At 41.1% G+C, this 15,692-nt stretch overlaps 1 protein-coding gene across 1 annotated transcript in view; it reads left to right on the forward strand.

The window, feature by feature from the left end:
- The window catches only part of LOC135465866 (probable E3 ubiquitin-protein ligase MID2), a 37,317-nt gene extending 23,214 nt beyond the window's left edge, over nucleotides 1-14,103 (forward strand). The window contains exons 3-8 of the mRNA XM_064743233.1: nucleotides 7,408-7,563; nucleotides 9,436-9,980; nucleotides 11,079-11,174; nucleotides 11,585-11,883; nucleotides 12,736-12,857; nucleotides 13,258-14,103. Of these exons, the coding sequence (XP_064599303.1) occupies nucleotides 7,408-7,563; nucleotides 9,436-9,980; nucleotides 11,079-11,174; nucleotides 11,585-11,883; nucleotides 12,736-12,857; nucleotides 13,258-13,817 (1,778 nt within the window). The 3' untranslated portion in view covers nucleotides 13,818-14,103. The remainder of the gene's footprint in view (nucleotides 1-7,407; nucleotides 7,564-9,435; nucleotides 9,981-11,078; nucleotides 11,175-11,584; nucleotides 11,884-12,735; nucleotides 12,858-13,257) is intronic.
- The last annotated feature ends 1,589 nt before the right edge of the window (nucleotides 14,104-15,692 follow it).

Raw genomic sequence — 15,692 nt, forward strand, 5'->3', positions numbered from 1 at the left:
CGTCGGTAATGGATGAACTCTGACGTCAGTATGGGTGAACTCTGACGTCAGTAATGGGTGAAATCTGATGTCAGCAATGTGTGAAATCTGACGTCAGTAATGGGTGAACTCTGACGTCAGTAATGGGTGAACTCTGACGTCAGTAATGGGTGAAATCTGACGTTAGCAATGGGTGAAATCTGACATCAGTAATGGGTGAAACCTGATGTAAGCAATGGGTGAAATCTGACGTCAGTAATGGGTGAAATGTGATGTTAGCAATGGACGAAATCTGACGTCAGTGATGGGTGAAATCTAATGTTAGCAATGGGTGAAATCTGACGTCAGTGATGGATGAAATCTGATGTTAGCAATGGGTGAAACCTGATGTTAACAATGGACATAATCTGATGTCATTTACTGTATGAAGTTAATAGCAAAGATCAGTGAATTCTCCAATATCTGTATTTAATACAAAAAGGTTGTGAAGCCAGTGTTTATGTGCCTTGATAACCTTGTAAATGGCATTCATCTCGACAGACACGCTAGATTTCAGAGCGACTTAATGACGTGTATTAATTGGCTGAATTATTTTGGTAAAACATGGCTGCTTGTTAGTGGGCTGATAGTGGGCTGATAGCTTGTTAGTGGCTGATAACTTGTTAGTGGGCTGATAGCTTGTTAGTAGTGGGCTAATAGCTTGTTAGTGGGCTGATAGCTTGTTAGTGGGCTGATAGCTTGTTAGTGAACTGATAGCTTGTTTGAGGTGAGGTTTTGAAGGCTGTATGTGTTGTGTGAATATAGGTCACAAGACCTGAAAAACCACATACATGTTGATATGATTATGTCAGTTGCTATTTACCCTGGAAATGATATAAACATGGATGTTGTTAGATGATGTGTGCAAAGCAGCAGTCTGCATGCAGATGAGCTTTAGAATGGCCTGTCATGCTAGGCTTTAGAGCCTACCTATGTGTTATGTTAATATCAGTTATGAAATGTGAAAAATTGACAAATAATCAGATTATGTCCACTTAGGTCCACTATGTGACCTGGGGATTATTTATATTTAAGTTTGCTTGTTAAATTTGTTATATTTAACTTTACTATGTCACCATCTGAGAAAAAGGAAGTCACCATGTATTAGTTATCTGTGAGAACCGACCATGAGGTACAGTTATTTCAGTTTGCTGTTAGGATAGGGGATCTAATTATTATTTAACAATAACCTTCAGGATTAAATATTGACCACAATTAATTTGCATAGATTTTACAGGTATAGGTGAAACATTAAGAGACCAGATGTATGCTTAGACATAATGCCTAGCTCTGACGGACACACGCATCAATATCAGGTATGACAGTTGATGATTGGTGACGAGCTGTGGCATACTGACCAGCTCTGACGGACACGCGCATCAATATCAGGTATGACAGTTGATGATTGGTGAGGAACTGTGACCTACTGACCAGCTCTGACCTACTGACCAGCTCTGACGGACACGCGCATCAATATCAGGTATGACAGTTGATGATTGATGATGAGCTGTGACGTGCTGACCAGCTCTGACGTACTGACCAGCTCTGACGGACACGTGCATTAATATCAGGTATGACAGTTGGTGATTGGTGACGAGCTGTGACATACTGACCAGCTCTGACTGACACGCGCATCAATATCAGGTATGACAGTTGATGATTGGTGACGAGCTGTGACATACTGACCAGCTCTGACTGACACGCGCATCAATATCAGGTATGACAGTTGACGATTGGTGACGAGCTGTGACATACTGACCAGCTCTGACTGACACGCGCATCAATATCAGGTATGACAGTTGACGATTGGTGACGAGCTGTGACATACTGACCAGCTCTGACGGACACGCGCATCAATATCAGGTATGACAGTTGATGATTGGTGACGAGCTGTGACATACTGACCAGCTCTGACGGACACGCGCATCAATATCAGGTATGACAGTTGACGAATGGTGACGAGCTGTGACATACTGACCAGCTCTGACTGACACGCGCATCAATATCAGGTATGACAGTTGACGATTGGTGACGAGCTGTGACATACTGACCAGCTCTGACGGACACGCGCATCAATATCAGGTATGACAGTTGACGATTGGTGACGAGCTGTGACATACTGACCAGCTGTGACGGACCCACGCATCAATATCAGGCATGACAGTTGACGATTGGTGACGAGCTGTGACATACTGACCAGCTCTGACGGACACGCGCATCAATATCAGGTATGACAGTTGACGATTGGTGACGAGCTGTGACATACTGACCAGCTCTGACGGACACGTGCATCAATATCAGGTATGACAGTTGATGATTGGTGACGAGTTGTGACCTACTGACCAGCTCTGACGGACACACGCATCAATATCAGGCATGACAGTTGGTGATTGGTGACGAGCTGTGACATACTGACCAGCTCTGACGGACACGCGCATCAATATCAGGTATGACAGTTGATGATTGGTAAGGAGCTGTGACATACTGACCAGCTCTGACTGACACGCGCATCAATATCAGGTATGACAGTTGATGATTGGTGACGAGCTGTGACGGGCTGACCAGCTCTGACTGACACGCGCATCAATATCAGGTATGACAGTTGGTGATTGGTGACGAGCTGTGACATACTGACCAGCTCTGATGGACACGCGCATCAGTATCAGGTATGACAGTTGACGATTGGTGATGAGCTGTGACATACTGACCAGCTCTGATGGACACGCGCATCAATATCAGGTATGACAGTTGACGATTGGTGACGAGCTGTGACATACTGACCAGCTCTGACGGACACGCGCATCAATATCAGGTATGACAGTTGACGATTGGTGACGAGCTGTGACATACTGACCAGCTCTGACTGACACGCGCATCAATATCAGGTATGACAGTTGATGATTGGTGACGAGCTGTGACATACTGACCAGCTCTGACTGACACGCGCATCAATATCAGGCATGACAGTTGGTGATTGGTGACGAGCTGTGACATACTGACCAGCTCTGACTGACACGCGCATCAATATCAGGTATGACAGTTGATGATTGGTAAGGAGCTGTGACATACTGACCAGCTCTGACTGACACGCGCATCAATATCAGGGATGACAGTTGGTGATTGGTGACGAGCTGTGACATACTGACCAGCTCTGACTGACACGCGCATCAATATCAGGTATGACAGTTGATGATTGGTGACGAGCTGTGACATACTGACCAGCTCTGACGGACACGCGCATCAATATCAGGTATGACAGTTGATGATTGGTGACGAGCTGTGACATACTGACCAGCTCTGACAGACACACGCATCAATAAGCACACGGCGTATGCCTCGTAAACATGGCAGGGCTCTATTAATACCTGTAATGTGGGCATAGATTGTCCAGTAACCTGTTCTGGAAAATCGATAGTGCAAGACGAGTTGTCCACCTGAGAAGATGAACACTTTGAGGGAAATGTGTGTGTGCTTGGGGCATAATCGTGCCACGTGGACAGTTATTAATTAGTGCAGAAACAGTGTGTGTATTTGTAAATCAGATGTACTTTTGGTATGCATATTTTCTGATATGGCTGAGGCGATTGTTTTGACACTTGTAATACAGTGCACAGAGTTGTTTGATTGATGGGGTCAGAAGCAGTGGAATGGAACATAATGTCGGGCACGTGTTTAACATTGTCTAAATGTGTAGGAAATAGTAATTGGATGTGTGTGTTTAAGATACATATATTTACATAAATATTTGCAAATACTGTGTGATGAATATTAACTAGTATTTTGCAAGACTGTTTTATAGTGGAAGATTATTTTAGATTCATACAAAGTTAGGCACAGTTGATAGAAATAAGGACTAAAATAGTGGAGGGGTTTGTCAACTCTGGAGGCACTAATATCAGGGATCACTGTCACTTTCTGAAAAAGCAGATTTGAGTCTCAGATTTAAATTTTTCTTTCTTCAAAACGTCATTAATAAAATGTATATGTATTAAAACTGATACACACCACTTAATAAAATCAGTAAATGACAGTATTGTGTCTTGTGTTTGTAGTTACCGGCTTTTGTCAAAATATTAGAACATTAGCAAAAGTTTTATGACAAATACATACAAGTGATGAGCTCATGCATAAAATATTGACAAAATTCAGATTCTTTCCTATGATCCACAAATTATAAAAAACACTGATTTATTGGAACTTTAAGAGTTAATTTTTGTGAACAAGATTTTCATTGAACAGTGGTGTAACGTGAAACAACTGATTCTGAAAGGGTTTTCTTATCCCCATGGCATACAGATATGGAGATACAGTGACATGGGCTCTTCTGCCCAGTTTGATATACAGTAATCACTCCTATAGGACAGCGGTATGTACAAAATAGTGTATGATAAAAAAAAAATATTTGAGGCTGGGCCCAGGTCTGTTGGTCTGTTTGTTCATTATCATTTTTTCCTTATGTTTCCAAGCAAAAAACTTATTATTTCACTGAATTTTTCTACACTCAATTTCATCCGAGTAAAGATGTTACAGAGGATATTTTCATTTTCACATATTTTTGCATAATTATTTTAGCCCTTTATAGCTAGTGATCTTTACAGCTACATGTACATGTATAACTCTAAAATTTAGCAGTGTTTTAATACAATGGCAGCATAAGCTGTGAGGATGGATGCACCATATAATAGCCATATAAAATGGCTCTTATTGTCCGTTTGAAATGACAAAGTGCGCACTTTGTGCACCTTTGTGTAAACCCAACACTGATGGGTGTATTAAGGTAACCTGCTTCTGAAGTTAGATTCTGTCTCACTTGACTTAGCATGTAAACCTTGTTTCTTGTACTAACTTCCCTGTTTGATGTCCCTTTTGGGGTAGGCCATGACCTGTAGTCTATTAGGTTCTCCTCCTCCAGGGGACCTATTGTTCGGCACATTTAGGTGTTTGGTCCTACTCCTGTAACCTGTGATAAGATCAGAGGTTATGAAGCTGTGTCAGCAGGTATGACAGGTACATATAAAAACCAATACATATGAGATGTAGTAGTTGTACATACTGTATACAGTGTACAAAACCAAACAGTGGGATTGGACTGATGCCGCATGATGTTTGCAGGGAATTAAATACCAGTACCTGTGGTTTCTACTAAAGGCTGCTAAATTGAGGTTTGTGGTTTCACCAGAATCAGGTTTTCTGATACAGGTGAAACGTAACCTACGGTGTTATCCAAATGATTAGCCTATCCAAGCCTAAAGAAAAAACCCAGAGGTTTACATACATCTTTTGATGGTTGTTTAACAGTGAAGATAACTTGTACATTAGTGAACATACCTCAGATTTGTCAAAGCTTTTAGGAGCTGCTTAATATAGCCTTTGTTGCGTTGCTAGGAACAGTTAAAACTTGTAAACAGGCATACAGCTTACCTCCAAGCAGTAAAAGTTCCTTGCCTTTGTCCTACAGTTGCCAAACTGTATAAAGTCCTGAAAAGTTTTGAGAGTTTGCCCTTTAACCGTTTCATGATGGTATGCATGTACATGTAAATACCATGGGCCTGAAAACTGACATTAGGTCCAGCTCATGGTCACTGGCTCAAGTCCAGTGTTGTTATTGTCAGGCGTCTGGGGTGTGGCAGTGGTTTGTTCTGGGCACTCTACCCACTCATAAACATGACGGCTGTTGTGTAAGTAGAATTCGTAATTCCTGGGTGTGGTCTTAAAAACCAATTGCATAAATAAAAAAATAAAGAAAAGAAAGAAATCTAGAATTTCAAGCCAGGAAGTGTGTATAGATGTATATGTGTACGTTAAAGTTACAGTAACTGTGACATTCTGAGACTTGTTTGCCTATAATTACCACTCTCTTACCGCTTGACCTATTTTGTACCATGACGATCGTATTATATACATGGGGGTTATTCAAAGCCGGGTGTAACAACTGTTAGGCAAGTTGATCGTAAGTGCAGCACTCACATGCGTAGACAGATATGTACTGCAGTGACAGCTTTTAATTGCAACCATGGCAATTGAAATTATTACCTCCAAGTGAACAAAAGGTGAAATATAGAGGATATAGATGAAGTAGAAGAGAAACTGAACTGGACGTAGGTAAGACTTTGTCAGACTTTAGCTGTACATGGTCATAAAGATGATGGTGATTACAGGTGGTTACAACATTTGTCAGACTTTAGCTGTACATGGTTATAAAGGTGATTACAGGTGGTCACAACATTTGTCAGACTTTAGCTTTACATGGTTATAAAGGTGATTACAGGTGGTTACAGCATTTGTCAGACTTTAGCTGTACATGGTCATAAAGATGATGGTGATTACAGGTGGTTACAACATTTGTCAGACTTTAGCTGTACATGGTTATAAAGGTGATTACAGGTGGTTACACTATTTGTCAGACTTTAGCTGTACATGGTTATAAAGGTGATTACAGGTGGTCACAACATTTGTCAAACTTCAGCTGTACATGGTTATGAAGATGATGGTGATTACAGGTGGTTACAACATTTGTCAAACTTCAGCTGTACATGGTTATGAAGATGATGGTGATTACAGGTGGTTACAACATTTGTCAGACTTTAGCTGTACATGGTTATAAAGGTCATTACAAGTGGTTACAACATTTGTCAGAAATACATACCTGCTTTGTGAGTTTAGGCCCTCAACCGTATGGGACAAAAATCTGAGACATCAGCATAGTTTAGATGTTCAGTGACTTCTTTGTAAGGATATTTATTTGTCTTATAGGTTTTAAGTGTAATGAAGACGTACCTGCATCTATCATGTCTATATCAATTGGGCTAGCTGCTGGATGCATTGTGGACAAACTGATGTGTGGATTAGATTAGTAATTAGGTAAACTGAACTGGTCACTTTAGGTTCAGTGCTATGTTACACTTCATCAAAGAAAGTACCCCATTTTTCTCATGATGTTCTTACCTGTTGATGTTCTTGTATGATTGCTTATTTGCTGTGATTAATCAGTGTGTTAGTGAAGATTTATTATTTCTTAGCAAAGTATTTCAATGATTGTAATGTGACAATAACCAGAGGACAGTGCTGTTGGGTATCTACTGTACCTGCCCCGGGGGGCTTCCGTGGCGCAGTTGGTTAGCGCACTAGCGCAGTGTAATGACCCAGGAGCCTCTCACCAGTGCGGTCGCTGTGAGTTCAAGTCCAGCTCATGCTGGCTTCCTCTCTGGCCATACGTGGTAAGGTCTGCCAGCAGCCTGCGGATGGCCGGGGGTTTCCCCAAGCTTTGCCCGGTTTCCACCTACCATAGTTCTGGCCGCTGTCGTGTAAGTGAAATATCTTGAGTACGACGTAAAACACCAGTCAAATAAATAAATAAATAAACGCCTGCTCCGTTTTTGCTGTTTTCAGACCTGACATACAATGTGAACACGATGGAGGATGAACTGACATGCCCGGTGTGTTTGGAGTTGTTTGCAGATCCTCTCATGTTACCATGCTCACACAGCATCTGTAAGAAATGTCTACAGGATATTCTCGCCAGTCGCAAGAAACAGAGCCAGGATGGTAATATTACCTCAGCCTAGACCTGCCACATCTCATTCTTTCATTACCACATACCACAATTGCAAAACTGCTTATTTAAAGTCATATTTCTCATAACTACATTATAGCACAATAAGGCAAGCAGGTTTGTAAAGTTTTATATAAAGCTCTTCTAGCATATAATGTGAATATAGCACTGAGGTAGTTCAATATTTAAGGATTGACTGTAATATTTTCTAGGTGTATTGGGTATAAATGAAAAAAATGCTGTGCAAACATTTACACAGCAGTGCAAACTGTATGAGTCCGTGTAGTTTGGACAGCGTTTTTTTTCATTTATACCCCAGTAAACCTAAAAAATATAACAGTCAATCCTTATAATTTAATTTAAGGAATAAAAGGATGTTATCTAGTGTTTTATTTTCATTCCAAACTGTAAGAACTGTTGGTCGTTTATTTTGAAGAAGGGAACGCTGCAGGCTCCAGAATACACATTTCATGAATCAGATTCTTAGGGCCAATGAAATTGGTGATCGAAGTTCTGCCGTTACTAAACAACCTGTGCACAGCGAGTGAAAGGACGAGGCGGGTGGTTTCGAATAGAATTGTGAATAATTCAATGTTTAGAAGGTGAATTCTGAACTGCGCAGAGATTTGGGCGCAGAAGATGCTGAAGGGGTTGAATTTATTTCGTGAGATGCATTTTATGGGCGACAACATGTTTGAGCTGTTCATAAGACAGCTGCTGTCATTGTTGCACGCCAAGGACATGTGGGAGTGTGCAGGCTACACAGGTGACTTAGTCATCCCGGTTTCAAAACGTGTAGTTGTAATATATGGATGATATCTCAGTATTTCTAACATACTGCTTATCCAAAAACAATGGAGTGTATTTAAACATCAGTTGGAAAGTGATTTTGATCAAACTGGCTTGTTTTTATTCTGTGTACTCGCACTTGGCTATGCATATGCGCTTGCTGACCCAGCACATGTCTGTGATCGAGCTAATACTGAAGTAAGCAATACTGATTAAACAGTCTGATTACAAAATTCAGCCAAGACATTCAACAGAACTTGCACTGATGCTCCTGTTTGTGAAAGTGAATATAATACCGGTGAAAGCAGGTACCTTTATAGTGTTTCTCATTTGACTCTCTTCAGTCTCTTGTCAGTTCTATTCTTCGAAAAAGTAGTACAATGGGGGTGTGGCATCATTCTTTTTTTTGGTTTATTGGAATATAAAACACAAAAATTTGACCATCAGATTGCAACTTACAAGAGTAAATTCGAGAAAATTAAATTATTTACCTGTAACGGTACAAAAATGAGTGTTCCTCTCATTCACAGGTTGCTGACAGACCTTCCCATTTATGGCCGTGGGTTTCCCTCGTGCAGTGCCCAGTTTCCTCCTACCATAATGCTGGCGGCTGTCGTAGAAGTGAAATATTCTTGAGTACAGCGTAAAACGCAAATCAGATAAATAAATAAATAACAAAAATAAGTGATAACCAGGACCTTACAGGATAAAGCATGCGAATTTTGAGTGGTTTGTTCAAATCCAGCTACTTGTGTTTCAACTATTGCTTTAATAAAGAAGGTGATTTGGTACCAAGTGGAGTGTGTTGGTCTCCACAAGGCTTTTACTGGTTTCCTTAACTCTGACCACATTTGGATATGAAGTAAAAAGTATGGTCAATCAAATCAAATAATTGTCCCCTGCTTAAGTGATGAGAGGAAATGGGAATGCCGTCTGTGTATCTGCACTTCAATCCCTTCATCGGAATGTATCCATGTGTCCTATTTGTTAAACCTTATGGTGACTTGTTCCATTAGACAATTATTAGGTTTACAAAAGCAAATATAACTAACATTTGTTGATTTGTGACTTTCCAGGTCTTGAGTGTCCCTCATGTAGAAAGCAGCACAGTGTATCAGGAGAAAAGATCTCGCGTTTGCCTAGGAATTTAGCACTGGAAAATGTAGTGTTTCGTTATCAGGAGATTAAAGTGCAAACATTGACCAAAAGTCGCAGTTTAGACGCGTCATTCGAACACCCTCATAGCCCTACAGAAACGCCCGTGTTTGATGCACCCGTCTTCAAGGATGAGGCAACCAATGAAAACTGTGGACTGTGTGAAACTAAGCCACCTGCTAAGGCCATGTGGTTCTGCCAGCAGTGTGGAGTTCTCTATTGCAAAGTGTGTCTGGAGAAGTTCCACCCTAAGCGCGGGGCTTTAGCCCGGCACAAACTGACACGCCCAGTCAAAGTGAGCCAGGAAGTGAAGGAAGTGTTGTGTAAGGACCATGAGAGTGAAGCCGTCTCTATATTTTGTCGTGTGTGCCAGGTGCTCGTCTGTCCCTTGTGTGTGTGTGAGGGCATGGGCAAACACTCTGGGCATCAGGTGGTGGACCAGGAAACAGCCCTCAAACAGACAAAGGTGGGTGCCCCAGGGGAGGGAAAGAGTTGTTGTTGTAGAGGCTGGGAGGGACAGGGTTCTGTTGACATACTGACCATCAGCAGAGTATTTAGTACTCTTCATATGCTTATGTTACAAAGACATGTGAGTTAGAGAGTTTCCAACTACTGTGAACTTGGTGGGAGTGAAGATAACTTTTTTTCACTGAAAAACCCTTTAAGTAAATGAGTGCATGGGGTTTAACGTCGTACTTAACAATTTTATATATGACAGTGAAGGAATCCTTAGAGTGCATGTAATGTGCCTCCTTGTTGCAGGACAGATTTCCACTGCTCTTTTACCTAGTGCTGCTTCACTGAGACGGCTTGCTGAAGGCAAGTAAGCTGCCCTGCACGAGCCATTGTACTGATATATATTTCAACCAGTCGTTGCACTATCCCCTTCATGCTGAACGCCAAGCGAGGAAGTTACAACTTCCTCTTTTAAGGTCTTAGGTGTGAATCAACCCAGGATTTATCCTGGATCTACCGCTCCCGAAGCGGACACTCTACCTATCGGGGCCGGTTCCTTTAAAGTAAATAAATTCTGAACAGATCTTGCCTTTCCTGAGTCCATAGTCCGTGACCAGGTTCCCACTGAGTTAATAAGTGTCTCTTATCATATGTGTGCACATGTAGGTTTACTGCTAAACTGCTAAAAATGTGTCGCATTGATTCTAGTTTCCAAATTATAATAAGGTATAAAACTAAACTCTTGTGAGGCAGTCATGGCCTTGTACTCATTCGTGTGCTGAAATAGAAGCCCAGTGTAAAGCTTGTGGGAACAGTTAACTACCAGCTGTCAACCAGTCAATATCTGGACTTTTTTGTTTGTACTAAGTGGATCAGTAGTAAAGAGGTATGCATGTCATGATCCTCAGCTTTTGACAGGGAATCCCTGAGATTGGATCAGGGTTGGATTACCTCCCTTGATCAGTTTTGTTCACATTGTTGTGACTGGATGATGGATATGAATTTGGTTTTGCATGTACATATAAGCTGCTTACGTGTATTCAGTCTGATTGCTTTTCTAGTACATGTATATAATGCTACATTTTATTGTTGTTGTTGTTGTTTACAGGCTTCCGTGAGTCAGAGCAAGGACAGTTTGGAGATGATGTTATCCAAGTTGTCTGAGCAGAATCATAAACTAGAAGAGGTCTTAGATGAAACAGAGGTGAACTGTTAGATGTATGGTTTGAAAGAGTTTCAGGGGTGGGTGGGATTTATTCAGGCTGCAATATGACTCAGTCACTCCGACATGGGTTTGTTAGTCCCATGTTTGTTAGCCATTTCTCACGTTGTTAAGATCCATCGTCAAATTAGCATTAATACAGAAACAATCACAACAACAAATGTTGGATCAAGTTGCCGGAACATCACATCCTTTTGTGATAGCATGTTGCAATATGAAATTTATGTATCAATTTTGATAGATTTAATATATGTCAGAATGTTTTAGTTAAGCCAGTTTTGACGTAAGAAGAGAGAAAGATTTAATATTGGATCAGAAGTACAATGTAATCAGAGTTGAATACAAATTCTGTATTGTACTTATACAGCATGCTTTGCTACATTGTTGTACAGAGCCTTCACCGCGATGCAGCTCAGAAAGTGGAGTACCAGTACCGGCGATTTGTGGACGACATTGTCGCGACATTAAGGCAGCAGAAAGATGCCACGTTGGCTCACCTGGGTGAGTTAAAGTCCAGCCTGAACAAGCAGCTGAGGACGCAGATTGACGACAACCGACGACGGCTCAAGAGGATGGACAATATGACGGAAACGTGTAAGAAGATGCTGGAGGAAGATGGAACGAACACGCTGCTGGAAAGAGCCACGGAGGTGGAGCCCATCAGGAAGCACGTCCGACAGTTCTCTGAACAGTATGTCTCTTATACTTATTGTTGCAATGACATCAGTGTGTGGGATCTTGTTTGGCTGAAGTGTTGGTTTCACTGCAGCCCGAATGGGCAGAGTTCTCATCAAACATCAATCAGATAATGTCAGATAATGCTTCTTGTGGTCTGGCATGTAATGAGTTTTGGGCATCACCCCATAAAACAAGTCAAAGACACAAAAAAAGTGAGAAATTTGTTGAAAGATGGGCCATGCATGAAAGATGGGTTGGGTAAGAGATGTTGGTATTTCAGTTGTACATATCATATCACATCATATTCTCTTTCTGAGTTGGTTCTTTTGAAGATGAATGAATGGGGTTTCATATCAAGTTTTCCTTATTTCAACCATATTTTTGTGAGCTTTGAAGATGTGTGATCCCTCTGTATTCATCTTCAGGCCCAAGTGGCAGCAAGCAACAAGAAACACTGATATAAGATAGTTTTCATAGTGTTACATGAGGTTGTGTAGCTTTATTAGTAGAATCAAATGTGACAGACACATTAAGCTGGATTAGATATTCACATTAAAGTTTGGCAAATAGTTGCCAAAGGCTAGTGTTTTACTCTCAGCACTGCAGTTTCCTCAACCCATAAAAGTGGCCACTATTACTGTAAATGTAATATTACTGAATAAATGTACTATTATTTAGCATGGGAGTAGACACTAATCATTCATATGAGATCGTTAAGAATTCAATCTGTTGCATGCGTTTCAATTTTAGTATCTGGCTGGAATGGCTCACAGAGTTCATTGAGCTACAACTGTGCCATGATGGTTCAGTTACTGTTAGGCATGCTGTTGTAAGTTTGGTTGTATGGTAACATTTTGTCTTGTAGCCTAACCAGTTCAGAGGAGCTTTGTGAATCAGTGCTCAAAGACAAGACAATTCAGAAGGAGCTCAAGTCCAGTCTGGCTCAATTCAGGAACAAAACTGAATCCACAATTGATCTCTTCCTACGTAAGAAACTTGTCGCTTATTTTCTCATGTTAAGGTCCGGTTTGACATTTATCCTTTTTCCCACTTTATTAACGTAGGTGATAATCTTTATTTTAACTTTTCTCCAGAATCAAATTTTTCCTGCACTTTAGGAATAGTATTGTGTGATGAACAGTTCACGCTTTCCTTAAAAGTTAAATTAAAGTTGGGAGATGTTTATTGATGACTTGTACTTGTGTTTGTACTCAAACTTGATCCTGCAGCTAGACCAGGCGTATATGGTGGGGATTCAATCCCGGTCTTGGACACGGAATTGGTATACCCTACTTCTCTGTATTGTTTGCGTTCTAGAGTATGCAGTAAACAAAAGACAGGCAAATAAAAAAATCAGCTAAACTTGTTTCCTTTGATTTATTACTAGGAAACGAGTCCCATCGCTGTACCGAGATTCGGCCAGCCTTCCAATCACCCACCTCCCCAGGTAAAGTGGATGCGCCTCGCATTCAGAACAAGTGCTTAATGACCTGGGGGTTCAACTCCACTACCTTCACCGCTGAGCAGCTGTCCCGAAGCGTGGCATGGACTGTAACCATAGAGAAGAACAGCAGTCACATCGGGGACGTTAAAACCGGCTACTTATTTGGGGTAGGGGTGGGCAGTGAGGTGCTGAATATCAAAGACCTGGTAGGAATGAATCGGAACTCGTATGGGCTTGTCTGCTCCGGGGGTAACCTCGTGTTTGTCCATGACAGTAAGGTGGAGAGTTTGATGCCCCTGGAAAACCTGCCTCTCTCTGTGACGATGTACGTAAACCTGGAAGCTGAAGATTACATAGTGCTAGCCTACATGATCACAAGCACCTCCTGGGGAGATACCCTCCAGGGAAAAAAGTTTGTCAGCAAAAAAATGTTCAAAGATGCCATTTATCCTGTGTTTACTGTTAGTCAGAGAGTGAAAATACAGTTTCCCACATATGTCTGAGTCACTGCTGCAAATGTGAGAACATCTCCAGCACTGACTCAGATTTATCTGGGACACTCTATGACATTGTTGTCACCTGGAGTCTGATTTAGTGCTGGGAAAATGAAAACATGTTTAGGTCTGATTAAGTGCTGGAAAAATGAAAACATGTTTAGGTCTGCTTCAGTGCTGGAAAAATGAAAACCTGTTTAGGTCTGATTCAGTGCTGGGAAAATGACAAAATATTTAGGTCTGATTCAGTGCTGGAAAAATGAAAACATGTTTAGGTCTGATTCATTGCTGGAAAAATGACAAAATATTTAGGTCTGATTCGGTGCTGAAAAATGAAAACATGTTTAAGTCTGATTCAGTGCTGAAAAATGAAAACATGTTTAAGTCTGATTCAGTGCTGAAAATTGACCTACTATACCTACAGCATTTCCACATGTGAACTGATTCACTACTGGAATGGTAAAGATGTTGTTTTACAAACTACATGTGTTATCAGTGCTAGAAAATGAAACTACAGATTTCCATGTGCTGATTCAGTGCTGGATAGATCAAGTACAGGTCACTACAGAAAGGCCTTTAACTTAGTGCAGGAAAGCGGAAGTGCGTGATGCAACATGCGTCTGATGCTGTCCTGGAAAGTGACATTTCTGTGATGTATATCCCAAGAAGAGCTTTTTTTTACCTTAGCTGTTTCATTATTGCTGAAATTTGAGAGCTCACGTAGAACCTATCAGATATTGAGTTCAGCTATTGTTTTGCGTTATAGACTTGGGGTGTGTATGCAGTTCAGAACGCCGGCGCTTTTTTGCCATTCGGTGGTCAAACAGACTATCTGATCTACACGGTGATTGTATTGGGTAGGCTGTAATTTGAGGGCATGTACTGTAATAAGTGTTCACGATTTTATCATTTGGGTGAGCCCCAGATCTTTGACAAGACAACTTGGCAGATTGTTCTCTAGTGTAGACACCTAGTTTTACCTACGTGCAGTTCCCTCTTAAAACAGGGAACAGGTGTACAGGGAAAGTCAGTAGTTTCTAATGATAAATCCTTGTGTAAAAATTCCAAATAGAACCATACATAACCTTGTCTGCATCATCAGTCTCAGTGGATGACAAGTGCAAGTTTGGTGGAGAGTAACTTTGCACAACTGCAGTGTGACTCAAGGAGACGGGGGTGCAGGACAAAGTTGTGGGTGGAAACTTAGCACGTCTGTCCAAATGTACAAACACCCCATTGGGCGGTGGATGTTCTGTATTTCAGGGTAAAACACCATAACCTGGGTGCAAATTCCATGTTGCGTACAGAATTCTTGTCAACTGGAGTGTTGGTTTGGTATGGGGTTTTGTGTGGGGTTTTGTAAGGGCTTTTAACATGCTGATACAAGTTCACACACTGATACAGACTAACTGACACACTGATACAAATTGACATACAGACACACCGATGCAGATTCACACACCGATACAGACTAACTGACACACTGATACAAATTGACATACAGACACACCGATACAGATTCACAGACACACTGATACAAATTAATGTACTGACACACTGATACAGATTCACTGACACAAATTGACTTAGTGACACTGATACAGATTCACTGACACAAATTGACTTAGTGACACTGATACAAATTCACTGACACAAATTGACATACTGATACAGATTCACTGACACAAACTGACACACTGATGTAGATTCACTGACACAAATTGACTTAGTGACACTGATACAGATTCACTGAAACAAACTGACACACTGATGTAGATTCACTGACACAAATTGACATACTGACACACTGATACAGATTCACTGACACAAATTGATTTACTGACACTGATACAGATTCACTGACACAAATTGATTTACTGACAC

This window comes from Liolophura sinensis, chromosome 5, assembly GCF_032854445.1.
Source record: "Liolophura sinensis isolate JHLJ2023 chromosome 5, CUHK_Ljap_v2, whole genome shotgun sequence".
Lineage (NCBI taxonomy): Eukaryota > Metazoa > Mollusca > Polyplacophora > Chitonida > Chitonidae > Liolophura > Liolophura sinensis.